This window comes from Python bivittatus, unplaced genomic scaffold, assembly GCF_059951505.1.
Source record: "Python bivittatus isolate LINGU-HERP-01145 unplaced genomic scaffold, Pbiv_v1 ctg000680_np1212, whole genome shotgun sequence".
NCBI lineage: Eukaryota > Metazoa > Chordata > Lepidosauria > Squamata > Pythonidae > Python > Python bivittatus.
Window position 1 is genome coordinate 6923112 of NW_028277095.1, and position 25542 is coordinate 6948653.

The window sequence follows — 25542 nt, forward strand, 5'->3', positions numbered from 1 at the left end:
GTGTTCTGAGTCTTGTACAAATGTTGAATGCTTTGTGTAATCCAGGATACTATTACCCAAGCAGTTGCCTATAATCACCTGGATCATAGTATGTGCTTTTGTGAAGGTCTCTGTCGTGATTAACGTTGAACTATGGTGAAAGAGATTTGGTACAGTCCTCCCAGTTCACCTTGATGTTCTCTGAGTGACATTGGGCAAGTCCCTGTATCTCTGCCTAAGCCACCTTGACATGTTTTTTGTGAAAATAAATCAGGAGTGATATACTGCTCAGCTCCTGCAGCAAGTGTAGTATAGGCATGTAATGCTTTTTTAAGACCCCCTGAACATTCCAGGCAGCTTCTAAAAATTACAAGTCTGAGTTTTTATCCTTTGCAAACCTGGGCCAATCAGTGGAAAGAAGAATACATCTAATGTATGAGGGATAAACACATTTTGGAATGAGTTGTTTTCCTTCAGCTTTGACTTCAGTGCAAGTTAAAGTCATCATAGGAATATTTGTGTGAGCTCAGTTGAAGAGAATGGGAGGCATGTGTTCATGACAAGTACCATTGACCTGGAAACCTTCAAGGTTCAATGTGGCAGTTGTCTTAAAAGCAGCTCTTGAAACATCACTAGATGATTTGACTAATTTACCTATTACCCTCATTTAGTCCTCTTTAGTCATGTATGCATTTGACATATTTGAAACATCTGGCTTTCCAGTTAACCTCTGTCATGTATGTTGGAGTTCATAGCCAAACTCTCATGGCTAGCTAGAATATGGCTGGACTCACACAATATGCTAAACCCTAAATCAAGATTAATAAAGCACAGTTTGTGTGGTTACACAACATGGTATGAAATGACAGCAACAACCATATGATGGCTTGCTTAGAAGGCCTGCTTCATACAACCTGCTATGATAATGGTTGCAGTCCCAAAACACACTGAACCACAAACCAGCCAACGGCATTTTATCCTAGGCTGGCATATTGTGTAAACCCAGCCAAGGAATGGGTAGGATGAAAGAGATGCTAAATGTTTGCAGCTGAAGCCTTTTAAAAGATGAGAATTAGTTACCCAGATGGGAACATCGCTCTTCATTAAACGATTTCTCACCATCGCATGCTCCCATCCATTTGTTTACTGAGCTGGGAGAATACGATTTTGCAGAGTTAAGATGTGGAGAAACAGAACTACTATCATCCTCTTGTTACATTGGAAACAAACATAGAACTTATTGTAGGTATACCAAATTATCCTTTTACTAGTTTGCCCCATGCCATTTGTGATTTACCAAGCTGAGTACAGTGCAACTTGAATTTCTGCTGCCCGAATAGGAGTGCAAAATCCAGGGGCTGTAATTACCTTTTTGGACCAGAAATAGCAGAGGCACGGCCTGACCTGTGCCATAACAAGGGCAAATAGAGCTGCCATTTTAATTTGACAGCAAATGCAAAAAAATAAAAATAAAAAAGCCTGCTAGGTGGCAGTACTGAGCTGTTCTTGGCTTGTTCTTCCAAAGCTAAGCAGGGTTAAACCAGGTTAGTGCTTGGATGGAAATCCACCAAGAAAACCCAGGGATCTTTTTAAAAAAATCATGTAAAGAAACACTAGCAACCTGCTTGCATATTGCTGTCAAAAACACTCCATGAGCATGGTTCAGGAAGTCACTCGACTGGAGAGTTTACTTTAGAAAAAAAGGACAGCATTTTTTGAATAGTTTCCTAGTCCCTAGTCAAATACATGTCAGGTTGATTAAATGTTACCAGACAAGCCCATGGGGATGGCTTTAGGAGGATGGTTAAGTCTACTTCCCTAAAACATTTTTTAGCTTGAGAGGGGGAAAACACTGAAGTATTTCTTTAACCCACATATACCCCAGTGACGCATACAAATAGATCTCCTAAGATATTGTGTCCTGAGTAAATAGTAAAATAGATGAAATTTACAGTGTCGAGAAGTGCATGTGTCTTAGATGTTACAAATCTATTTTTATATAAATTCTGCAATGCAAAATGTACCTTTAATCTTAAACACAGCTTGTAGGGACACTTTTGAGGCTCTGTAATGAGACAGACTGAGTTTCTACATCTTTTTCCCAGATTACCAAAAATGATGAACTTCCCTCTGCAGGTTAGACCCCAGGTAAAGATTTCCCTCCCTAGAAAAACTTTCACATTTAATATCACATATTTTGTGGAGTCCTTGGGGTTCTCTGAGCTTGGTTGTTTTCTTGCAAACGTTTCATTACCTGGCTAGGTAACATCTTCAGTGCTAGAACGGAATGGGTTTGCTCTCTGTTTATATACAGTGGCATGCCTACCAGTGTTGGTGGGGGTGGGGGTTTTGTTTTGTTTTTTCCTCTGGTAATTCCACATATCACATATTTTTCTTGGCTAGGATGGTCGAGAAGCAGTTGAGTCATGCCTTGCATTTTTATTTGATTATTTGTTTCAGATCCTGTGGCCACAATAGGATTGCAAGTACACCTTGGTTCAGTCCATTTGCTAGGAGATAAAAACATTCTTTCAGTGGTTGCAGATGCTTGGAATGTAGTATTCCAAATTTTGCCAGAGGGTAGGAAGCTTCTTAAAATAAAGCTGATTCATAAAAATTTATCAATAACTAGGGCAATATTTCTGAGCCAATTATTACCCTAAATAAACTACATTTTGTTTTTGGCAAGCTTACTACATGAAAAAGTTCCTCAGTGGTGGTATGGTGGGGCAAAAACTTCTTAAGCTTTAGAATTCAGGGTGACCCAATTTTTTCATGGAAACCCGGGTTTCTAGGATTAGACATGGAAAGGCACAGCTGGCCAGAATTCAAACTGGAGGAATTGCCCACGAACCTCACAAGGCAAGGAGTTGTTGTGAATACTAATAATAGCATTCCTGGTTGCTTGCCCTATAGTACCTAATGAGCTATGCTGTCTGTTGGATGTTTGGGGCACCACCTCTCCCCAGCTTCTGACTTTCATACTGGTGCTGTTGTAGGAGGGAAAACTTTATGTCTCTTTCTGCCTGTGTAAAGATGTGAAAGAGGACATGCAACCTGAGGTAGTTTTGAAAGCCTTTGAAAAGATGGTGGCCTTGTTTGGCATAGCAGTAAATGTGATGTATGTATGGGAACAAGCCAGAGAGCCTCAGAGATGTTCATTTCCCTCTCCTCCTTTCCTTATGGTAGCAGGGGCAAGGGCTGATTCTGATTGTGCCATCAAGTCAGTGTCTGCTCTTAGCCACCACAGAGATAGATTTTCTCCTGGAGGATCTGTCCCCAGCCTGGTCCTTCAGCTCTTCCAACAGCGTCCCCATCATCACCGTAACTGAATCCATCCACCTGGCTGCTGATCGTCCTCATCTTTTTCCTTCCAGGGAGATGTTAGTGAAAAGCAAAAGGGTATTAGTCCAGGCGCACTTTGTTTTTTTGTTTACAAGAATATCCTTGTCTGGATGTATTTAATTGTACGTTTATTTATTGTTTTAACGTGTTGTGAGCCGCCCAGAGTCCCCCATTGGGAGGAGATGGGCTGGGGACAAATTTAATAAATAAATAAATTTCATAGTTAGGCTGGTCTGGCAAGTTTACCAGTTTTGTGCAGCTTTGGGAATAAGGCTCCTATTTTACAACCATCCCTGCCCCGATTTGATGTTGCCATTTGAACTAGCTGATAGGTTCACATTAGTTAGTTTGTTTGTCAAATTTATGATTGCCCGAAGTGACTCTGGGTGGTGTACAATAAATCAAAAATGGAAACAGTTTGTAAACCCCTTAAAACAATAAACTTAGATAAAACAAGACCACGAGAGGGAAGATGTTTACATACGATATAATCAGCATGCAGGCTCCCTATTTCCAGGGGATCCCCAGGCTTACTGGGGAAAAAAAGCATTTTGAGAGCTTTACGGAAGGCCATAAGAGTTGGGGCCAGCTTCATCTCAGGAGGGATGATGTTCCAGAGGGTGGATGCTATGGCAGAAAAGGCTCACCACCTAGGTCCCATCAGATGGAACTCTTATGCGGATGGGACCTATAGTATGCCTCTCCTGCTGGATCTGATGGGACAGGTAGATGTAATAGAGTAGATGTAATAATTAATATAATATAATATAATATAATATAATATAATATAATATAATATAATATAATATAATATAATAATATTACATGTAATAGATGAGAGTATGCTGATATGTTTTTTTGTTTTTGTTTTTGTTCTCCCAAGGTCAGTGGAAGAAATGAAACACATGCAAGAAATCTCTAAGTTCTTCCAGAGCAGTGAGACTGAAGATCAGATGCAGGAGCCGGAGCCGGAGCCGGAGCAAAGCGCTTACAAAGGTGTTGCCTCTGATCCCGACGAGCAGAGTTGGGAAATGGTGATCAACAAGAAGCACTTCAAACTATGGAGGCGTCCAGTTGGCGGGACCCATGTGTACCAGTATCGAGGTAGTGCCCCCTTTCGTGTTCACTCCTCTCTTGGTACACAAATCTTATGTGTGCATGGCAGAGTTGGGCTGGATGACTTATTAACCCCTTCCAACTATATAATTCAAGATAATGTGGAATCAAAATGCAGGACACAAATGCAAAATAATGAAGGCTTCACTGCAGTGTTTATTAGGCAGTGCATACTGGATGGAGGACCCCACCAAAGGTTAGTGGGAGACGCTCCCCTATAGGCAAAATGGATGCCTTGATATTTATACAGTTCTACAAGAAGGGGAAGGGGAAAAAGAACGCATACGCATACATATTCATATGATGATGCAGGCATACCTAAATAAGCAATAATTCTCAAGTTATTTTCTGCCCCTCTGTTATCTGCTATCTACTAGGAAAACAATAGTGTCACAGAGAAGATCCCATTCATCTGAGGTCTCTAAAAACTTGTCTCTTTCAACCAAAGATTCACCTAAAGATATATTTTCCTTACAATAATAACATACAGGATCTGCCCTGGGAGAAAAGCTTGTGCCTGCTTTGCCACCACCAGGGGCGCTGTCTCTGATAATTGTGAATCAAACCCTGAGTAATTATTGACCAGAAAACAGAGCCTCTAAAGCCAATTTCAAGACTTAATATGGGCAAAGATGATCTTTAAAGAATCCAGATTCAGGGATTTTTAAGTCAGGCCTAACATTTTCCATTGTCTCTCAGTATACAAATAGGCCCATTTTATATCACTGACAGGTTCCAAACTGTTTGTACAGGTAGTCCTCAGGTTATGACCCTAATTGGGACTGGAATTTCCATCGCTAAGTGAAGTGATTGTTAAGCAAAACATCACATGATTGTGCCGCTTAAGGATGGCAGCTCTGGCAGTCCCAGTTGCAGTCATTAGGCAAGGACCTTGCGCTTCTCCTGCCCTGTGTGAACTGCCTCTGCTTCAACTCCCCCCACCCGCCTATCTCCCCCACCATCTCAGCCCTTTTGGTTGCCCTGCACTCTGCCATCTACCCCTGCCACCCCCAGCTGACCTTTGCTGTCTTCTTCCTCCTGCTGCTGGCCCAGGATCCAGGTGCTGGGCGAGGGCATGGCCAAGGCACACGCCTGGCGAGTGTGGCAGGGGGGTGGAGCCTCATCTGCCAAAGGGAGCTTGCCAGCTTGGAAGTGCTCCTGGAGAACCAGCCTGTGGGCTTCAGCAAGGGGTGGAGGCGAGCCCAGCACCAGCAGAGCCTACCTGCAGGCCCTCTGATCACCCTTCCTCCTGCAAAGCCTCACAAAGGGCCAGCAGCTTCCAATGTGAACTGCAGAGTGCGCGCTATGCCTCTGGGAAGCCCTTGTTCCTCTACTTCCTCCAGTTCTGCCGCCACCCCAAACAGTGCCTTCCTCACATCCTCCATCTTAGCCCAAGGAGTTGCTGTCACCTCTCCTGCCTTGCCTAGTGACAGAGCACACCACATCTTGCCGTCCCGTCCCATTGCACTCTCCACAGTCTGCATGCTATTACTCTTCGCACCGGCAGCAGAAGACAGGGCTCTTCCACCTGCACTGCCACCCTGCCCCCTCTGCGAATTCCATCCCGCTGCCTCCTCCCCAGCTGGGCCCAGTGACCTCCCTTCAGCAAATAAGGCTCCGCTGCCCTGCCACACTCACTGCATGCGTCCCAGGGCCCCACTCTTGCCCAGCGACTGGATCCCAGGCCAGCAGCAGGAGGAAGGAGACAGCATAGATCAACTTGGGGCAGCAGTAGTGGGGGAGGTGGTAGGGGTAGGCGGCTCCCTGAGTTAAGAGATGGGGGGAGATGGGTTAAGGGAGTTTGCACAGGGATGAGGGATGGGTGGGGGGAGTTCACACAGGGTGGGAGAACCTGACTGTGGAACTCTGTGATGGTCATAAATGCAGGCTGGTCACCAAATGCCCAAAACATGTGACTGCAGGGGCCCTGCAAAGGCTGGAACTTTGAGGACCAGTCATAACTACCATTCATTCAGCGACATCATAACTTTGAACAGTCGCTGAATGAATGGACGTAACTCGAGGACTATCTGTAGTTGCTTCTCGATGTAGTGAGCCTAGCAGAGCGATAAGGATGCAACCTGATGCCTTCCAGAAGTATGGAGCTTCTCTCATGAGCCCTAACCCTCCTGGTCAGGGTGCAGGGATTATGGGAGCTGTAGACAAAAATGCATTGCCACTGCTGTCTCCTGAGTATCCAGGAGCATCCTAAATGACGTACTTAATTTTAATAGCTTACAGCCCACTTTCAGAGTTAGAGCAGATTGAAAATTACTTTAAATTACAAAAGCCACAAAAAGTGACTACATTCAATATGTAAGTCTTCAGAATAACCAAATGGGCATTATAAATAAACTAGTAGTAGAAAAAAGTTCTCCTAAAAGCAGTATCACAGAAGCAGTTTGGAACAAGTCTTCCATTCCTGTTGGAGGTTTCTTTCCCACCTACCTCCAAAAATTCTTTTCCCTGCCATGTGTCAAATTATCATACGTTGAAACTCAAACTGGTACAGGTGCTGGCAGTCTTCCGGGCATCCAACCCATCCTAGCAAAATTCAGGTGCTACATTTTCTGCTAGTCTCTTGGCAGCCTTGGCCTCCGTGCGTTCAGAGGTGGTCTTATTTTCTGTTGAAAGAAAAGAATCTGCAGTCAAGCAGCTCAACTCCTGTATTAGATCAACTCCCTGGACATAAGAAAATCAGGTGCTCATAATGCCGAAGGGCTCTACCCCCTCTTGGTAAAATTACCTATGATGGGGAAGGATGAAGTAGGGTATTGCAGGCCCGCAAAGATAGCTTTGCAGTCAAGTCTTCCTTTGTCCCGGCTAACGTTTCCTTGAGCGCTCCTGCAGATTCAGAGATGGAATCTTGCCTCTCTCATATTGCAATTTGGCTAAGAATAGAAATAGCAGGAGGAAGAGCTGCCTTTTAAAATAATTATTTTAGTTTTTGTATTTGTAAGATGCCTACTTCTCAAGATTCTGGGTGACTCACAAGTTTGGCTCTTTTTCAGGGAATTTTGCCCTGCTGAACAAGTGGAAAATGACACAGTGGTTTTTTGGATGGGGAAAAGAAACGTGTTGACATTTAAAGTTGCCATATCCAATATCACCTACCTATTAGCCGGTGACTGCAGAGTAAAATTTGCTGTGATTTATTAGCCTCAGTTCCTGCTCCTAAGCCAATCTGTGTCCTCCTTTCTCTGTCTTCCAAATGTTAACTTCCCTTTCTTTTTCCTTTTATATTCCCTTTCTAGTATTTCTGTTCAGACTACCTCATACCCCTCATTTTTTGCCAAATCATACTGTCTACAGCAGGAATTGGCAGCCTTTTTGCACCAAGAAGCACACTGAGAGCATGTTGTGACTGTATTAACAAATTGGCTGCTGCGATAGGCCTGGCCGGTCATGAAAGTCCCATTTACCAGACAGCAAACTGATGAGGCTCCCCTCCGCCAATTCATTCTGACACCCACTCTTGAGTTTATCATTCTTTTTTTTTGAGGTGCCAGGAGGCATACAAAGCACTGAACTTCAGCCACCCACCATTTTTATTTTCTAAGGATGCTTAATAGGGCCTGTGTGAGGGCCAGAACGATACTAATTAAAATAAATAAGTAAATAAAGGTAATGTGAGAGGAGGATGCTCTGCTTTGCTGTTTTCCATTTTTTAAAAATGAGAATGATCTTTAAAAACTTAATTAGATAGGTAGGGCATAGGCAGAGAGATTGGTACATACCAAGAGAGGTATGTCCAGGCGCTTTAGAGCCCACAGGCACCTTGTTGCCCACCTGTGACATGCAGCCTAACCAAGACCTGTGTTTGCTTTAATGGCTGCTATGACATTTGTCTTTCTATTGTAGTCTTTGGGACATATACAGATGTGACTCCGAGACAGTTTTTCAATGTGCAGGTGAGTGCTCCCACACCTCTTCTGTGTTTCTCACTGACAGTAGGATGTCTCTAGCTGAAATATTTAATTCATCCTACATTCTGTTTTGTCCTATTCTTATTTTGGGAGGCGCGTAAAGGGCCTCTCAGAAGCATAGCAAAATAGTTCAGTCGCTGCAAATAACACCAAGACAAAATCAGTGTAAGATGTTCTTCTGCTGGTACATTTCTCCAGTGATGATTGTTAAAATGGTTGATACATATTCAAAAATGATTGGAAATTTAAAAATCGAGCTGGAATGTTCTACCTTATTTGGTGGCAAGCTCAGCTATTCTGGAAAATAGTTTACTGTGGCTTGAAATAAGTCCTAAGTGCTGACTTTCCTTTTCAACTAATTATTTTTTCTGCTAAATACTGTATTACTAAACTTTATATACCTACCAAATGCACTGAGCTGGTTTTATATATGATAACTGGCACCAGGATGCTTCGTTCTTTTTACTGAAAACAATGTTTAATTGTGATGTGTTCTCCCCTAGTTTGCAATTCCTCTAATGAAATGAAGAATGGCAAACTAAGGGAGAATACATCAATATCCAAATTAACTTGAAAAGTGCAATACTTCTTCCAGTGGAATAGTTTATATTTTCTTTAACTTTATCTTATATTACTTTGCAAACTTTTCCATGTAATAACTGTATTTTATAATTTTTATGTATCTTTTTTCTCTCTTCATTTCCTTTTAAAATAAACTTTTTTCAAGAAATGGTTCACCTACTTTCCTTGGTCAAGCTGATAGTCTGATGACCAACTACCAATACAGGTGGTCCTCGACTTACAACCATTTGTTCAGCAACCGTTTGAAGTTACAATGGTGCTGAACAAAGGGGCTTACAACCAGTCCTCAAAGTTATGACCATTGCAGCACGCCTGCGGTCACATGATCAAAATCAGGTGTTTGGCAGCCTGCCTGCACTTATGATTACAGGGGCGCTTCAACTCTCCCCACCCTCCTATCTCCCCCCATCTCTTCCCTTTTGACTGCCCTGCACAGTAGCATTCCTTAGTGGCAGCGCTGGGGCTGAATTACAGGCCCGGGGTCTCTCAGCCCCAGCAGTATCAGCCACCTGCCACCGCCCCTGGCTTCTACTTCAGTTCCAGCACAGTCGGCACTGTTGCTGAGTGCCGCCTCACGCCCCATGCCACGGCCAGCCACCCCAGTGCCACAGCGCAAAGCCCCAGCCACCCTGTGCTCCGCAGGCCCTGCCGCACCCAGCTGACTTTCATCATCTTCCTCCCGCTGCTGATGAGGTGCGCCCAGCCTGCCTTATGCAAGGCAGTTGCTGGCCATGCCAGGCTTTCTTCCCAAGGCCGCTCACCCCTTTCTCCAAATAGTGCACCCCATTCTCGCAATGCTGCAGAAAGCTTTCGGAAAGCTTCTGAGGTCTTCCAAAGGTGCAAAGCACATACTGGAAGGACCCCTGGAGAGCCGGTCTGCAGGCTTCAGCACACTGGAAGCTGCTGGCTCTTCATGATGCTTTGCAGGAGGAAGGCTGGGCTGAGAGCAAGCAGAGGGCCTCTGGGTAGGCTCTGCCAATGCTGGGTGCATCTCCACCTCTCACTGAAGCCCTCAGGCCAGTTTTCCAGGACCGCTTCCAACACAAGCTGCAGATTATGTGCTGCGCCTCCGGGAAGCCCACGTCCCTCCACTTCCTCCAGTTCTGCCGCCACCCCAAACAGTGCCTCCCACATAGCCTCCATCTTTGCCTGGGGAGCTGCTGCCAGCTCTCTTGCCTCACCTGGCAACAGAGAGCACCATGCCTCGCTGCCCCACTGTCTTCTCCCTGGCCGGGCTGGGCAAGCTCCACTGCCTTTCTGCACTCGCAGCTCGCATCCCAGGGCTGCACTCTCACCCAGCACCTAGACCCCAGGCCAGAGGCAGAAGGAGGAAGATGGGGAAGGTCAGCTCTGGGCAGCGGGGGCGGCAGGGGTAGGCGGCAAAGTGCAGGACAGCCAATAAGACAGAGATGGGGGGATATAGGCATGTTAGGGGAGTTGAAGCAAAGGCGAGCAGGGCAGGAAAAGCATGAGGTCCTCACCTAATGACCACGCTGTCCTGGCCTAATGACCGCAGCTGAGACTACAGGAACTGCTGTTGCTAAGTGGTGCGATCACGTGATGTTTCGCCTAATGACTGCATCGCTTAGCAATGGAAATTCCGGTCCCAGTTGTGGTCATAAGTCGAGGATTACCTGTAAACGTGTATGCAGTAGCTGCTGATATTAAGGGGAGGCAGCCTTGGCCCAGAACATTTGCTTCCGGCTTTCCAAAATGCCTTCTGTTCTATTCTCTTCTTCATTCTCCTATCTTATTTTTTATGCCTTCAGATGTAGCTGTTCTGCATCTTCTGCAGAACAGGTTCTGGATGTAAAAGAGCATGGAACGGTACCTTCAGGTTTTTCTCTATCCTTTCCTGAATTCTGATGTTCTCATATGCATACCCCTTTGAGGGAAGAGAAAGCCTGACTCCATCCTATCTCCCAAACTCCAAAAATGAACCCAAAATGAACCCGCCAGGTGGGAGAAGAACTTTTTTCTGAGATGAAAGCAAACAAGGAGGCCTCAAGATTGTTGATGTTGTCCTTGCAGTGTGTTTTGGATTGCATTAGCAAACAGGAAGCTTAGGGCAACTGACTGAGAGTTTGTGGGTTCTTCTTTTCTAGCTGGATACTGAATATCGGAAGAAATGGGACTCCCTAGTTATCAAACTGGAGGTGATTGAGAGAGACCAGGTCACCGGCTCAGAGGTTGTGCACTGGGTAACTCACTTTCCGGTAAGGACTCTTTTCTTCGCTTTGTGCCCCTTGCCAGGCGCGTTGCCTGTGGGCATCCAGTGTGATGACGGTGTCCTTTTTTCTCCCTCTACCACCATTCCTTTCCAGTACCCAATGTATTCTCGGGATTACGTTTATGTTCGACGGTATGACGTGGACCAAGAAAACAATCTGATGGTGCTGGTGTCCCGGTAAGTGATCAGGTGCCCAGGAGGCATATTTATTGTGCAGCAAAGGACAGCAGTCTGCCAAATTGCTTGCTAAATTTGGATTTCTTAATCTTTTGGAATGGTTCTCGGGCAAATGCTAGAAGAATGAAGGAGCAACAAGTGAACATTGTTGTTAAGTGGTAAAGAGCTCATCTGGAAACTTAAATTGTGCTCTTTCCTCTAGTTTCAATGTGCCTATCAATTTGAGATCCCTGATTTGAAACACTTTTTTTGATTGTTCCAATCTGATCTTCCACCTGTTTCTTTTGTCCTGTAACTGAAAGCCTTGTGAGCTATAGGATAGGGCTAACTTGAATTGTGTAGAGAATATGGAAGATAACTTTGACAGAGATATGCAGGAACCTAGGCAAAATGGGCTAAAGTATTTTTTAAGTCCAGAGCTACAAGATAACATTCTGAAGCAGCTCAGGAAGATGCCTCCCTGATTCAGTGGCGTATAAGAAAGATGAGGAGGTCCAGCACGATCGGACTTGCAAGACGGATGCCAGCCTAGCAAGGTAGACCAGATCAGGAAATCATCTCCACGGGAAGGCTAAAACTACTTAGACTGAGATGGGCTTTAATAACAGAACCTTGCAAGTTGATTGTGCTGGGCCTCCTCCTCCTCCTTACAGCCCAGTGACCTAGGGAGGCGTCTGCTCGAGCTGCTTCCAAACGTTCTCTCCTTCTGGACTTCAAAAATGCTTTAGCCCCTTTCCCCTAGGCAACAGTTCTCACATATCTCTGTCCATACCTGTCAGAGCCTGCACGCTCAGTTCCCAAGTCCAGTAAATCTCCTGGAGCCCGGTTGTTTCCAATAAAGATTTCTTTCTTGAGAAGCACCATACAGCGTTCCATAGATTGCTGAGACTGACCCTCCCCAGCCAGGGCTCTCCTTTTAACCCCCCTCTATTCTATTTTCCCACTTGATTTCTTCGCGCCTCTTCTTTGGTCTCACGGTTGTTCAGCCTTGCCGGTGCCTCGAGGCTAGATAACAACGCACCTGGCCTTTGTTGTTTATTCTTCATCTCCCCTCTTTCCTTTTATGGCAGGAACAAGCAAGCAACTACGTAACTTATGATTCCTTCCTAAACTAACATTTTTACTTACTAGCTAATTAGCACATGCCTGTTAAAATTATAAATTTTCTAATAACTTTTTAATAGCCCTTTGATAGTTGATTGTGTAGATCCTGACAATATCATCTTTCTTACTCTCTACAATTACACAATGTCTGCAGCCCTAGAACTGAACTGATGGTTGATTGCTTTTGTGAAGTACAAGTCCTCTTTCTTATTTTTGGTCAGAGCGGTTGAGCACCCAGGCGTCCCAGAAGATCCTGAATTTGTCCGTGTCCGAACCTACGAATCACAAATGGTTATCCATCCTCACAAAACATTTGATGAGGTGAGTCCCCTTTTTCTCCCAGGGAATTTGAAATTTAGAAGAGGTTTTCTCTACAGGGAGCAAGAATATGTAAGAGGCTGAAACAACAGTTGTTAATGTGTGTTTGAGTCCTCTTCTTTTGTCTTATCATGCACATTTTATTATATTATAGGTCTCAGCATTTGACATGCATTATGTATCATCTCTATAATTCTTGCCAGACTTTACAGGTTGACTGCTGGGTCAATAGCAGCGATGACCATCTTATTTCATTTAATGACCACGCTTTGATAATACAAATTGGGTGGGGCCAGGATTTTCTAAGGAGATTCCTTTGTATTTTTAGGTTTTCTTCAGTTAGTGTAAAAACTACATTAAAACTTACTTGAAAATGTGCTCTCTCTTGTTACATGTTTTCCACTTCAGAATGGCAAGAAGCTGGATCACCAGGTTTTTGCGCCTCTGGTTAGAAGTGACTTTGGGGACATCAGAAATAGGCTTTGGGGCTTCAAGTTGTCCATCCTGTCTATCTGAAAGCTGGTTTTTTTCCTATGAGTGGTAGATACTGTATATGTGTTCTCCAATGTCTGCATTCAACACACTTAATATACTAAGTCAGTGTTTGTTAAACCTTTTGCTGTCAGGACCCCTTCCCACTTTTAAAAATTATGGAGGACCCCAAAAGAGCTTTTGTTTGTATGGGTTACATTTATTGACATTTATCATATTAAAAATTCAAATTGACGCATTTGTAGAGCATTTATCGAATCATGTAAAAATAACTATTAAACCCATTAGATATTAACATAAATAAAATATTTTCATGAAAAACACTTTTTTAACAAATAAATAATAATAATGAGAAGAGGGGCATTGTTTTAAATTTTTGCAAATATTGAAGATTATCTGGCAAATAATTCTGATTTCATGGGCCCCCGAGAGGGTTTTGGGGAACCCCCAGGGGTCCTCAGACCATACTTTAAGTAACACTGTAGTAGGTATTGATATATATATGAATTTTAATTATAATAATAAAATTTAATGCAAACTAAACTTAAAGAAAAGAGAATAGAAAGGAGTAAAACATGCAAGAAAAAAGTGCAAGAAAAAAGGAGAAAAATAATATAGTAAAAGAGAAAAGAAATGTATAAAGAAGTTATTTCCAACCTTCATCACAACAAGTATAAACAAACTTAGTGACTCTTCATCCCCTCTGAGGTTACAAACATCTCTTCATCCATATCCCATTTCTTATCTATAAACAAATCCATAAAACATCATCTCTTCAGTCCTGGTGTCAGCAGAAAGTCCATAAAGGATCGCCAGAAGTAACAACATATCTTGTTTTAAGCTTGACCAAATAAACCAGCTTTATATTCCTTCCTTCTGCTTCTAACACTCTTATTCTTTAGTTCATTCAAATATTGTCCTAGGATTTGTAATTGTAAATCCACTTTCAATACCATCTCTATCTTGTCAGATAAAATTTGTTCTTCATCTGTCATTTCTTCAGTAACATCTTTTGGACATAGTCTATCCATAGAAGCAAACAACATTACTGACATTGTCGATATTGTGGCTACTATTTTCTGATTCCATTCTTCAAAAGTTGCTTTCAGTTTTTTTATTGTTATATGTTTTGCAATATTTTACATGCTTGTAAATCTTTCCTCTAACTAAAAACTGTAGTCCCCTGTAGTGTCCAGCTTTTGAAATTATTAAATTGTTTATCTTTGTTATGTCTTGTAAAAACCAAAACAAAATCTATTTCCCACGGGAAGCTGTTTTTTCTTTATAATTAACTCCAAAATCTTATTGTAAAAGTTTTAATATTCCAATTTTATCTGGACCCTTAGTCCCTTTATAACTTTCTAAGATCAAAGTCTCTGCTCTGGTTGTGAGCAAGACGGCTAATCCCATCATCTTCCAGTGCTCAAATCTGTGGAAAACCGCTATCCTCTAGTCTCCTCGTGAGGAGCAGCACATGGGGGAGATCTCCCATCCTCTCCTTATCCGGAGAGGTTCCAAGGAACCAGTCTACTCATCGGTTCCTTGGTCTTCGCCACAGTTGTTGGTCTGCAAAAGCTATACCTCCCCCGGAAGTTCACTGTACTAAGTATTGCTAACGCAGCTTTAGGAAAAGGAACAAGAAAATGTTTGACTATAAGCTGCGTTGTACAAAGTGACATGGGAACTCACCTTTTGAACAACTGCAGTTTAAATCTCCAATGTCATTACTTTCTTCACATTTATTCATGCCCCCAGTTACATCAGATCTTTACTACTGAAGGGCATAGTCTCTGGGACAACTTTAAAGCCCATTTGGAAATAAAGTTGCTGCCAGACACCTCTGAACCCTTTCATTGCTTATGATTGACTTATGGCAAAGTTCCCATCCCTCATATAAATTTCCCTGAGCCTTTTAAGTTTGGCATCAGAGAAATTTTTCATGATTCTTTCCTTATTACCATAGCAATTGGCACTTTTCTTTGCTTTTATAATTTTTATAATTCATTATTTTACATTAATTTCATTTTATGTAGTAAAGGGTTAAATTGGGTAAGTTAACTGGATGTGCCAGATAGGCAGGGATCTCCTTGTTACAAGGAGGAGGAGTCAGTAAATATTGTTTCTCCTTTCAGAATGGCTTTGACTACCTGCTAACATACAGTGACAACCCGCAAACTGTGTTTCCTCGATACTGTGTCAGCTGGATGGTTTCCAGTGGTGAGTTTTGGGAATGTGGTTCTTCAGCTTAGAGAACAGGCTATCAAGGGGATAGAATGAGAACTGTGAATTGGTTATTGTGTTCTCAGATTTCAGAATTGTGTGATTTAAAAAATGCCAGTTTCATTTTTGAAGGCCTGATGATGTGGATAAGGTGCTTTAATTTACAGATTGCATGCCCCCATAACTTGTAACCTACAGTGGGGCAAAAAAGTATTTAGTCAGCCACCAATTGTGCAAGTTCTCCCACTTAAAAAGATGAGAGAGGCCTGTAATTTTCATCATAGGTATACCTCAACTATGAGAGACAAAATGGGGGAAAAAATCCAGAAAATCACATTGACTGATTTTTAAAGAATTTATTTGCAAATCATGGTGGAAAATAAGTATTTGGTCAATATCAAAAGTTCATCTCAATACTTTGTTATATATCCTTTGTGGGCAATGACAGAGGTCAAATGTTTTCTGTAAATCTTCACAAGGTTTTCACACACTGTTGCTGGTATTTTGGCCCATTCCTCCACGCAGATCTCCTCTAGAGCAGCGATGTTTTGGGGCTGTCACTGGGCAACACGGACTTCCAACTCCCTCCAAAGGTTTTCCATGGGGTTGAGATCTGGAGACTGGCTAGGCCACTCCAGGACCTTGAAATGCTTCTTATGAAGCCACTCCTTCGTTGCCCGGGTGGTGTGTTTGGGATCATTGTCATGCTGAAAGACCCAGCCACGTTTCATCTTCAATGCCCTTGCTGATGGAAGGAGGTGTTCACTCAAAATCTCACGATACATGGCCCCATTCATTCTTTCCTTTACACAGATCAGTTGTCCTGGTCCCTTTGCAGAAAAACAGCCCCAAAGCATGATGTTTCCACCCCCATGCTTCACAGTAGGGATGGTGTTCTTTGGATGCAACTCAGCATTCTCTCTCCTCCAAACATGACGAGTTGAGTTTAGACCAAAATGTTCTACTTTGGTTTCATCTGACCATATGACATTCTCCCAATCCTCTTCTGGATCATCCAAATGCTCTCTAGCAAACTTCAGACGGGCCCGGACATGTACTGGCTTAAGCAGGGGGACACGTCTGGCACTGCAGGATTTGAGTCACTGGCGGCATAGTGTGTTACTGATGTACTTTGTTCCTTTGGTCCCAGCTCTCTGCAGGTCATTCACTAGGTCCCCCCGTGTGGTTCTGGGATTTTTGCTCACCATTCTTGTGATCATTTTGACCCCACGGGGTGAGATCTTGCATGGAGCCCCAGATCGAGGGAGATTATCAGTGGTCTTGTATGTCTTCCATTTTCTAATTATTGCTCCCACAGTTGATTTCTTCACACCAAGCTGCTTGCCTATTGCAGATTCAGTCTTCCCAGCCTGGTGCAGGTCTACAATTTTGTTTCTGGTGTCCTTCAACAGCTCTTTGGTCTTGGCCATAGTGGAGTTTGGAGTGTGACTGTTTGAGGTTGTGGACAGGTGTCTTTTATACTGATAACAAGGTCAAACAGTTGCCATTACTACAGGTAATGAGTGGAGGACAGAGGAGCTTCTTAAAGAAGTAGTTACAGGTCTGTGAGAGCCAGACATCTTGCTTGTTTGTAGGTGACCAAATACTTATTTTCCACCATGATTTGCAAATAAATTCTTTAAAAATCAGACAATGTGATTTTCTGGATTTTTTCCCCCATTTTGTCTCTCATAGTTGAGGTATACCTATGATGAAAATTACAGGCCTCTCTCATCTTTTTAAGTGGGAGAACTTGCACAATTGGTGGCTGACTAAATACTTTTTTGCCCCACTATAAGTAGGAAAAGTCTAGGAAGCTACAAATTCCACCATGAAGGAATTATCCTGGGCTTTCTAAAGGAGGCTTGTATCATTGGACGGAAGACCTAGACAATTATAGAGCAGTAGCCAACATACCCTCAAGAGTCTAGTATCGATGATCAGCATTAGCAGCTGATCATGAAATGGGCTTTCTAGTTCCATTTGAATTGGAGTTTAGGGCTGGTTTTGGTACTGAGACAGCCTTGGTCACCCTGCTAGACAGTCTTTGTTGGGAGAGAGGGAATGTAATCCTATTGATTCTCCTAGTCTTCTTAACAGCTTTCAGCAGCATCAACCATATTATGTAAACCAATATTACATTGCACAGTGTCTCTGGAGCTACTGTCCAAGGGAGATGTGGGTAGAACAGCCTTGAAGTGGTTCTGCTTGTACCTTTATGGCCTTCTCCAGAAAGTGATGCTGGGAGATTTGGGCTCAACCCTGTGGTATTTATGCTGTGGGTTTTCACAGAATTCCATTTTATCCCCTGTGTTGTTCAATATCTCTGTGAAGTTGCTAATTGAGGTCAGAGACATAGAGCAAAATGTTATCAGTATGCTGATGGTCTTTAGCATGACCTCTCCTTTTCATCTGAGGCAGGTGAGGCAGTGGTACTGCTGAATCAATGCCTGCCCACCTGTAGTAATGGACTGGATGTGGGCCAGAGAGATGAAGCTCAATCTAGATAAGATGGATTTAGGATGAAGAGCACTTCCCAAGGGTCAAGTGTGCAGCTTGGGAGCACGTCTGGATCCATCCTTTTTGTTAGAGGCACAAGTAGCCTTTGTGGCATGGAGCATCTTTCTCCAGCTTAGGCTGGTGCACCAGTTATATCTTACTTGGATATATCTTGCTGCAGTAGTCCATGTCCTGGTGCTTTTGCAGAGTACAGATAGTCTTCACTTAACAACTGCCCTGTTTAGCAACCATTTGAAGATATGACAGTGCTGAAAAAGTAACTTTATGACCAGTCCTGGCATTTATGACTGTCACAGTGTCCCACAGTCATGTGGTCACCGTTTGCATGCTTCACAGCCAGCTTCTGACAAGCAGAGCCAATGGGGAAGCCGGCAGTAAAACTACAAGTCGTGGTCACGTGATACCTCGCTTAACGACAGTGGCTGAAGTGAGGTTGTAAGCCTGTCACGGTCACGTGATGTCTCGCTTAGCAACCGCATCACTTAGCAACAGAATTGCCAGTCTTAATTGTGGTTGTTAAGAGAGGACTAACTGTACTGCAGTACATTGAACTGCCCTTGAAGACAGTTCAGAAACTTCAATTAGTACAAAAACTGCAGCACGAGGACTGACTGGAAGTTTACAGTAGGAACACTTCACATCAGTTCAGTTCCCCATTTGTTTCCAGTCCCAGTGCTGGGTACTGGTTTTAATCTGTAAAGCCCTTCATGGTTCCACAGTATCTGAAGGAACATCTGTTCCCTGATGGTCCTACCTGTACACTGAGTTCATCTCTGGAGGGCCTATTCTGGGTGCCCTCCCATGCTGAAAGGCTTTTAATAATGTGCTCATTCTGCTGTGATAATTAACTTTTTTTATTGCAGCTCTTATTTTGTATTACCACTTGAATGCTTATGTTGCTGATTTTATTTTATTTTTTTAATGAAACAACTTGATGCGTGTTTTTATTTTTTTTAACTTCCTGACTTTAATTCTACTTGCAATTTTTAAATGTGAGCTGCCCCAGGATTTCTTTTAATGGGGAAGCCATATAGAAATGGAATGAATGGATGAGTAGCTTGGCAGAAGATTATCCTTAGATCCCCCATGAAAAGAGGCTGATTTTATATGATGGGGTCTTCATTGCTCCCCCTCAGGTTTGGTATTTGAGGATCATTCCCTTTTGTTATAGGAATTTGGAGAGGATCCTGCACGTAGTTGCCTTTTGAACTTGTTCAGAATTGGTTATTAATGCTTAGTTGAACTGAAAAGGCACCTCTTCAAATTCTGGTTCTCCCGAGCAGAACAGAGTCCCCAGAGTTTTGGTGGGACTCCTGTTCAGATCTCTCGAAGGTTTCAGTCCTGAGTGTAGCTCAGGGTTTCGGCCATGTTCTGGGAGGAGCAGGGATCCTGTGTTTCTGTAGGTAGCAATTTATGTGGGTGGGAGAGCTCTTCCGCCTAAACCCCAGGGGGAGAAGATAAGGATATATCTTAAGGCATAGGTGAGATCCTCAGCCCCCTATGAGGCTGCAGCCCATGTGATCTCCACTGGTTCTGATTGCTTAGTGCTCGGGGGTGGATTGGTTTCACTGACCATGTGTCGGTGTTCAAACACCTGGTATGCTTTTCCTCCACCTACATGTCCTCCTCGTTGCCCCCCTCACAGGCATGCCTGACTTCTTGGAGAAACTTCATACAGCTGCATTGAAGGCCAGGAACATGGAGATTGCTGTGAAAGACTATATTGCCTCTTCCAGATCCTGGAACAACGGGAGTGAGAACAGCAGTAGTGACGGGAAGACCAACTTGCCCAGCCAAGACCATAAAAATGAAGGGACCTGCAGCCCCGTTCAGATGGACTATGCTTAAAGGAGAGGGCTTGTTTGGCAATGCTGCCAGCCCGTGCCTCTTGCTCCAGGCTTTGAGAAGACCAAGGAGGGAGATGCCCTTGGGATCTCAATTCAGCTGACCACCTCCGCCTGTGTCTGTACTCCTCTTCCTCCCCTTCTCTGCCACTTCTCTTTCTTGAAAAAAAGCAACACCGTCAGCCCTTGGAAACCAGGCTCGGCACTCTTGAAAAACAGTTTTGTGCGGCCACTTCTGTGTAGTGGGGGGGGGGGCGCGGGTAGGGTGTTTGCTGAGAAATACACTGTGTTCCTGGGGGGGGCTCACTTCTTCCTCCCCCACCACTTGAGGCTCCCCTGCAAGCCATTTAGGGCGAAGCTCAGTAGAGTTTCCAGGTTATCGCATCTTTCCCCTTTTGTAGAGGTTAATAGCCTCAAGGCAGCTGCAGGGCTGGGCTGAGAGAGGCAAGTCCAACTGTTTGCAGCCCCAGTGCTGTCTTCTGCATCCTCATGGAGACCTGAATGCTTCTTCCTGGCTTCCCATGTATGTGTGTCTGTTAATCTTGTGCTCTGCCCACACAAGAGCTGCTTTGCTGCCAAAGTGCCTTTTTATCCCTGAGGCACAACTGAATGCCACCTCTTTGGCCACTGGAAGTGGGCAGTGAACCCGCTGAGAGCCAGTTGGCATTAGGGTCCGTGCTACACCCATTACTAAATCTCTGTCCACAGAGTGAAGGAAGGCCATATTTTTATGCAGCTTAAACCTCTCCCTCCTCCCCTTTTAGAACTGATCGCCTTTGACCACTGTTGGCTCACTTCCTCAACTTTTGAATGGGAGGAGGATTCTGATGTGATTATTTGTCAGTCTGATGATATCAACAAAAGTGCCACCTTGACTGTCCAAAGACACCATCTCTGAACTGGGTTTTCAAAGTAAAAGAAGGACCTGCCCACGTCGTCTTTGTGCGTGTTGGTCCAGAGTGTCCCTTTGCCATGTTGGAAGTGGAGATTCCTGCTTGGTGGTAGGCTAGCTAGCCGGCTTCCTGGGTGGCCAGAGCAGGGTAAGAAGGAGGAAGAGAGAATATCATTTTTTCTTGGAGGATTCATATGGGTGTATGAATGTATGTCATAAGACCGAATGTATGTCGTAAGAGCACATGTAGCAGGTGAGAACTTCCAAGATGCCTTTGCCTCCTTGCTGTAAGGTAGGGGGGGAAAACAGCTTATAACAGAGGTGCTTCACGTGGGGCAAGGCAAGTGGTTAAGCGTTATGCATGGTTCCTTCCAAGACTGTTTGGAGCCTCTTTTCCAACCTGGCACCCTGTAGGTGTGTTGACAGGAGGTGGTGGGAAGCAAAACTGGGGAAACCTACTCTCCAGTTTTTAAACCCTTGTTTTAAATTGATTTCTTCCATAAGCTCAGATGTACTAATTGGCTGAATTTCAGCCAGGCTTCCTAAGGGTGCTTTATGATTGGCAAGTGTACAGGGCAGGCTTTCTCATACACCTTGCTCACTAGCTGGTTGGATTACAAGCATGTCCCGTGTAAAACAGGAAGCAGGCTTACATCCTTTTCCCATGCCCAGGCATCTTATGCAGTGTTTCCCACAAGTGGAGTCTTCCCAAAGTGGGTCATGGGTAGCTTCATGATGCTAAGGAAGCTGGTCTCTGCCAGCTCCTCCCACCCCAAAAGTGTGGTTAGATACTATTGCAAATATATATATGGTGCCTCAGAGAACATTTTTGTATCAGAAGAGACAGTTGATATCCTCCCATTCTCTTCTGTTTTATGTGGTTGTGCATGTCATCTTTAGGGGAAAAAATCCACGAGTGGCAGGAAACGGGAAACGTGTAGGCTGACTAAGAAGAGCTCATCAGGGGTGGCAGGACTTTGGTCTGGGCTGAGTGATCAGAGGTACTGTACGTGCATGGAGATCCCCTTGTTCTTGTCCTGGGACCGTCTTAATATAATGGTTGAGTGATTTCTGTTTTTATTTCAACTAATGTTTTTATGAGAACCAAACATCAATAAATGTAACTCATTGGTGCTCCCATCTAACCAGGCTGCCTTCTGAGGAGTGGGTGGGAAAAAGCCTCCCATTGCTAAAAGCTTTCTTTGTGTTTAGAACATCTGTACGGGTTCGGCCTCCCATGTTCGCATCCCAAAATGGAAAGTGTTTTTGGCCAGTAATGGGTTTAGGTTAGGAATGGACTAACTACACAAAGCAGCATTATTGATACCTCTCCAGTCCCCCTAAATTCTGGGGGTTACATTTGTTTTTCCTGTGATTATGGGGCACTTTCTTTGGGATAATCCAAATTCTTCACTATAACCCCTGCCCGATATTAGGTCAGATTGCAGATAACATCATTTACAATTTAACATTACTTTGGCTTGGTTTGTTATATGGAGAAGGAAATATATCCAGTAGGACATATAACAATGTGACAATGCTCCATTTACTAGACGTCTTACACAAAAAAATTAATCCCCTTTCTTAAATCAAATATTCCTAATGATTTTTTGAATGACTGCTGTATCAACCTGTCTAATTGCCAGTTGGGATATTCTGTTGACTTCTGCTTCAGACCACAGGAGAATTTCCAGTACTCTGGAGGCCATCAGGTGGGGAAGATTGAGCTAGCAACTGAACATCAAAATTTCAATTTAACTTTTGCAGTTTCCTCATTTGTTCTATTTGCTTTCCTGATCTTATTCCTGGTGTCCTTTTAATATATCGCCCGCTAGGTGGCAGCACGTCACTGCCATGTAAAGATCGTTCTGTTGAATAGGTTAGGTCTGTGCCAGTGCAGATCGGGCAGATTTGCTCTGAAGATTCAGTCTGTTTCATGTTCATTATGGAACTGCCAGTTTTAACAAGTTTAAAAAAGTGCACTATGGGATCCTATGGACAGCTGTTGTCAGATCCAAGAGAACACAGGAGAGGAACCTCTCTCCAGTAAGATAGCAGAAGTACAATTCTAATGAGGAAAAAACTCTGCATGTTAGAAAATGTTTGGATACCTAGAGAGCTTTTGACTCCCAAGAATTAAGAAGGGCATGAATAGGAAAGATGGGTGGAATCACCAAGGAACCAGACCACTGAGTAATTAATACCTGCAGAAAGCAAGATAAAAAGGCTAAAAGCACAAAGGGAGCTTAGTGTGCAAGGAATGCTGATAACAAAAGGTATTTTGTGGCTCTGTGAGTAGCCAAAGGAAGGGCAGAGCCCACTGGTTGATGAAGATATTGGTGCCATAATAGAGCTCCTCAATTTCTGCTTTGATTGCGTCTTCTCTTCAAAGGGCTGCTGTGTTCTGGTAGACATAAGCAGTATAAATGACACAGTGGAATTGCAAGCGAAGTCAGTAAATGGTTAAGGAGCATCTGGCTACCATGAGTGAATTTCAGTCTTCAGGGTCTGAGAATGTCGAAGGACTTCGTCGATGTCATCTCATACCCTGTTTCTTAAGTGTTGAGAAGAAGTGCAAGAGGACCAGGAAAGGGTCAACATTCTTTAAAAGGGGAAAAGGACTGGGTAACTATGGACTGGTAGCTGACACTGAATTCAGGCAAAACAATTACAAAACAAAAACGATTAAGGAACAATTACGCAATTTGTTTATGAGCATTTCAAAAAGAACGCATTGGTTAGCTCCCATAGGTTTATCAAAAATAAATGGAAACTTAAGAAATTGTGAATCAATCTGATGTTTTTTCCCATAGGGTACCCAGTTTAGTTGACCATGGAAATGTGGAGATAGCATGCCTTGATTTCAGCAATAATGCCTCCCATGAGGCCCTCGTAGAGAAGGTGGCAAAATGTGAGCTGGACAGTGCTACGTTAGGTGAAACTGCTTGAACAATCATACTCAACGAATACATAACTGTCAAGCTGGAAAGATGTATCAAATGGGATTCTACAGGTCTCCATTCTGGCCCTTGCTGTTCAACATATTTATAACAGACTTGGATGAGGGTAGAAAATACGATCTTTCAGTGCCCTAAAGGGTGGATAACAAGCAATTTAAAGTATCAAGAGGGTCTTGACAATCTGGGAAAACAGGCAGAAACCAGCCAGATGGATTCAGCAAGGACAAGTGTAAAGTGGGAAAAATCAAAGGCGTGAGTCTCAGGTAGCTGGGGAGGGGACAGCATCCAGAACAGTAGTGCACACAAAAGGATCATGTCAAGTGTACTTGTGTCAGCCCTGCAAGGTAGACCAGACTAAGTAACCAATGCCATGTAGGTCAGTCCTCTTGTCCTGCAAGGCCATTCCCTCTTCCCTCTACATCGAGTGATGCAGCTGCCCAAGAACATCTAGACTGCATCAAAAGTATGTCATGGTCAAGGGAAGTCATTTTTCCTCTATTCTGCAATGGTCAGGTCTCATTTCAACTACCACGTTAACTTCTGGGCACCATATTGTAGGAAGGACATTGACAGATGAGTGTGTCCAGAGGAACATAACCAAGATAGCAAGGGGCCAGGAAGGGGGAATAAAAACCAAAGAATGGAGACAGGGCAGATAAGCCTGCAAGGAGACATTGGAGTTGTCCTCAGGAATGCGAAGGGTGGTCTTGTAGAAGATAGGGCAGAATTGTTCAAAGATTTTTCAGAAGGCAATACAAGAAGCAGTGGGATCAATCTGGAAAAAGCTAGCTTTCAGTTAGACATGGGAAACATTTCCTAACTAACACATTCAGCAATGGAATGAACTACCTTGGGAAGCATTTAAACCGGCTAAACATCTGAGGATGCTATGTAACAGTGGATCCCTGAACTGGGCAAGGAGCTGGACTCCAAAATCTGTTCCAACCCTTATATTCAATGATCGAGGACGTGGTGCTGATAGCTTGAGCTGACTTTATCCGCCCAGCTTTGAGTTTTGAAACTTATGATTAATCTGTCAGAAGAGCAATACATATTAATGCTTCTTGTGATTATGGAGTATTCTTTAACTGTCTTTCCTTATCCAGCCACTAAGAGAAGCTCCACCCGTATTGAAAAATAGTAGAAGACCTTGTCTTTGGTGCTGGCACGTGCTCCTGCTCTGCAAAAATAAATCAGGAGGGGTAATTTTTAAAAAATCTGAATGAGAATTCCTGTCTTCACGGTGTACACTCTAGGGCCTTCTGCTCTTCACCTCCATAAATTAAACTCTGAAACACACTTCCCTGTTGCACGTTTTTTGTTTGAAAAAAATGAGAGGAAAAAAGATCTGGCTGACGTCAAGGTCCCCTTATTTCTTATTGTTAGATGAGACTTGTTAGAAAAAGGCAATGATAGTGGGAGCTGTGAGTCATGCAAGGTGGCAATAGGTTCATTTGTCCTCATTTTTGGAATATCCCGTGATTCTCAGATGGCAGAATTAGCGGATTCCGATGGAGGCAGACTGAAAGGGCTGGAAGCACGTGCTTCTATGAGGAACTACTAAATGATCTGATGACACAGAGCGGCATGCTATTCTTCACTGTGGGACATATTTTGAAGAGAGTAAAGCAACAGGCAGGGGATCGTGCCGAGATAAAAAGTGCTTTTTCGTAAGTTGGATGCAGTGGAAATAATTGGATAATCCAGTATGGCAGAATTAGCTGCCTCCAAACTCTTCGAAAGTAAAGAGAAATACGAAAAGCCACCTTATTAACTACAGAGGTGCAAAAACCATGATCTTGGAGCCATGTACATTCTGCAGGCATCTCTTTTCTAG

General features: G+C 43.6%; 1 protein-coding gene across 1 annotated transcript in view; it reads left to right on the forward strand.

Annotated features, from left to right (window-relative positions):
• The window catches only part of STARD7 (StAR related lipid transfer domain containing 7), a 30770-nt gene extending 6513 nt beyond the window's left edge, over positions 1-24257 (forward strand). Inside the window, exons 3-9 of the mRNA XM_088151883.1 lie at positions 4208-4428; positions 8302-8351; positions 11054-11164; positions 11273-11355; positions 12681-12780; positions 15402-15486; positions 19655-24257. Coding sequence (XP_088008009.1) covers positions 4208-4428; positions 8302-8351; positions 11054-11164; positions 11273-11355; positions 12681-12780; positions 15402-15486; positions 19655-19857 — 853 coding nt within the window. The 3' untranslated portion in view covers positions 19858-24257. The remainder of the gene's footprint in view (positions 1-4207; positions 4429-8301; positions 8352-11053; positions 11165-11272; positions 11356-12680; positions 12781-15401; positions 15487-19654) is intronic.
• The last annotated feature ends 1285 nt before the right edge of the window (positions 24258-25542 follow it).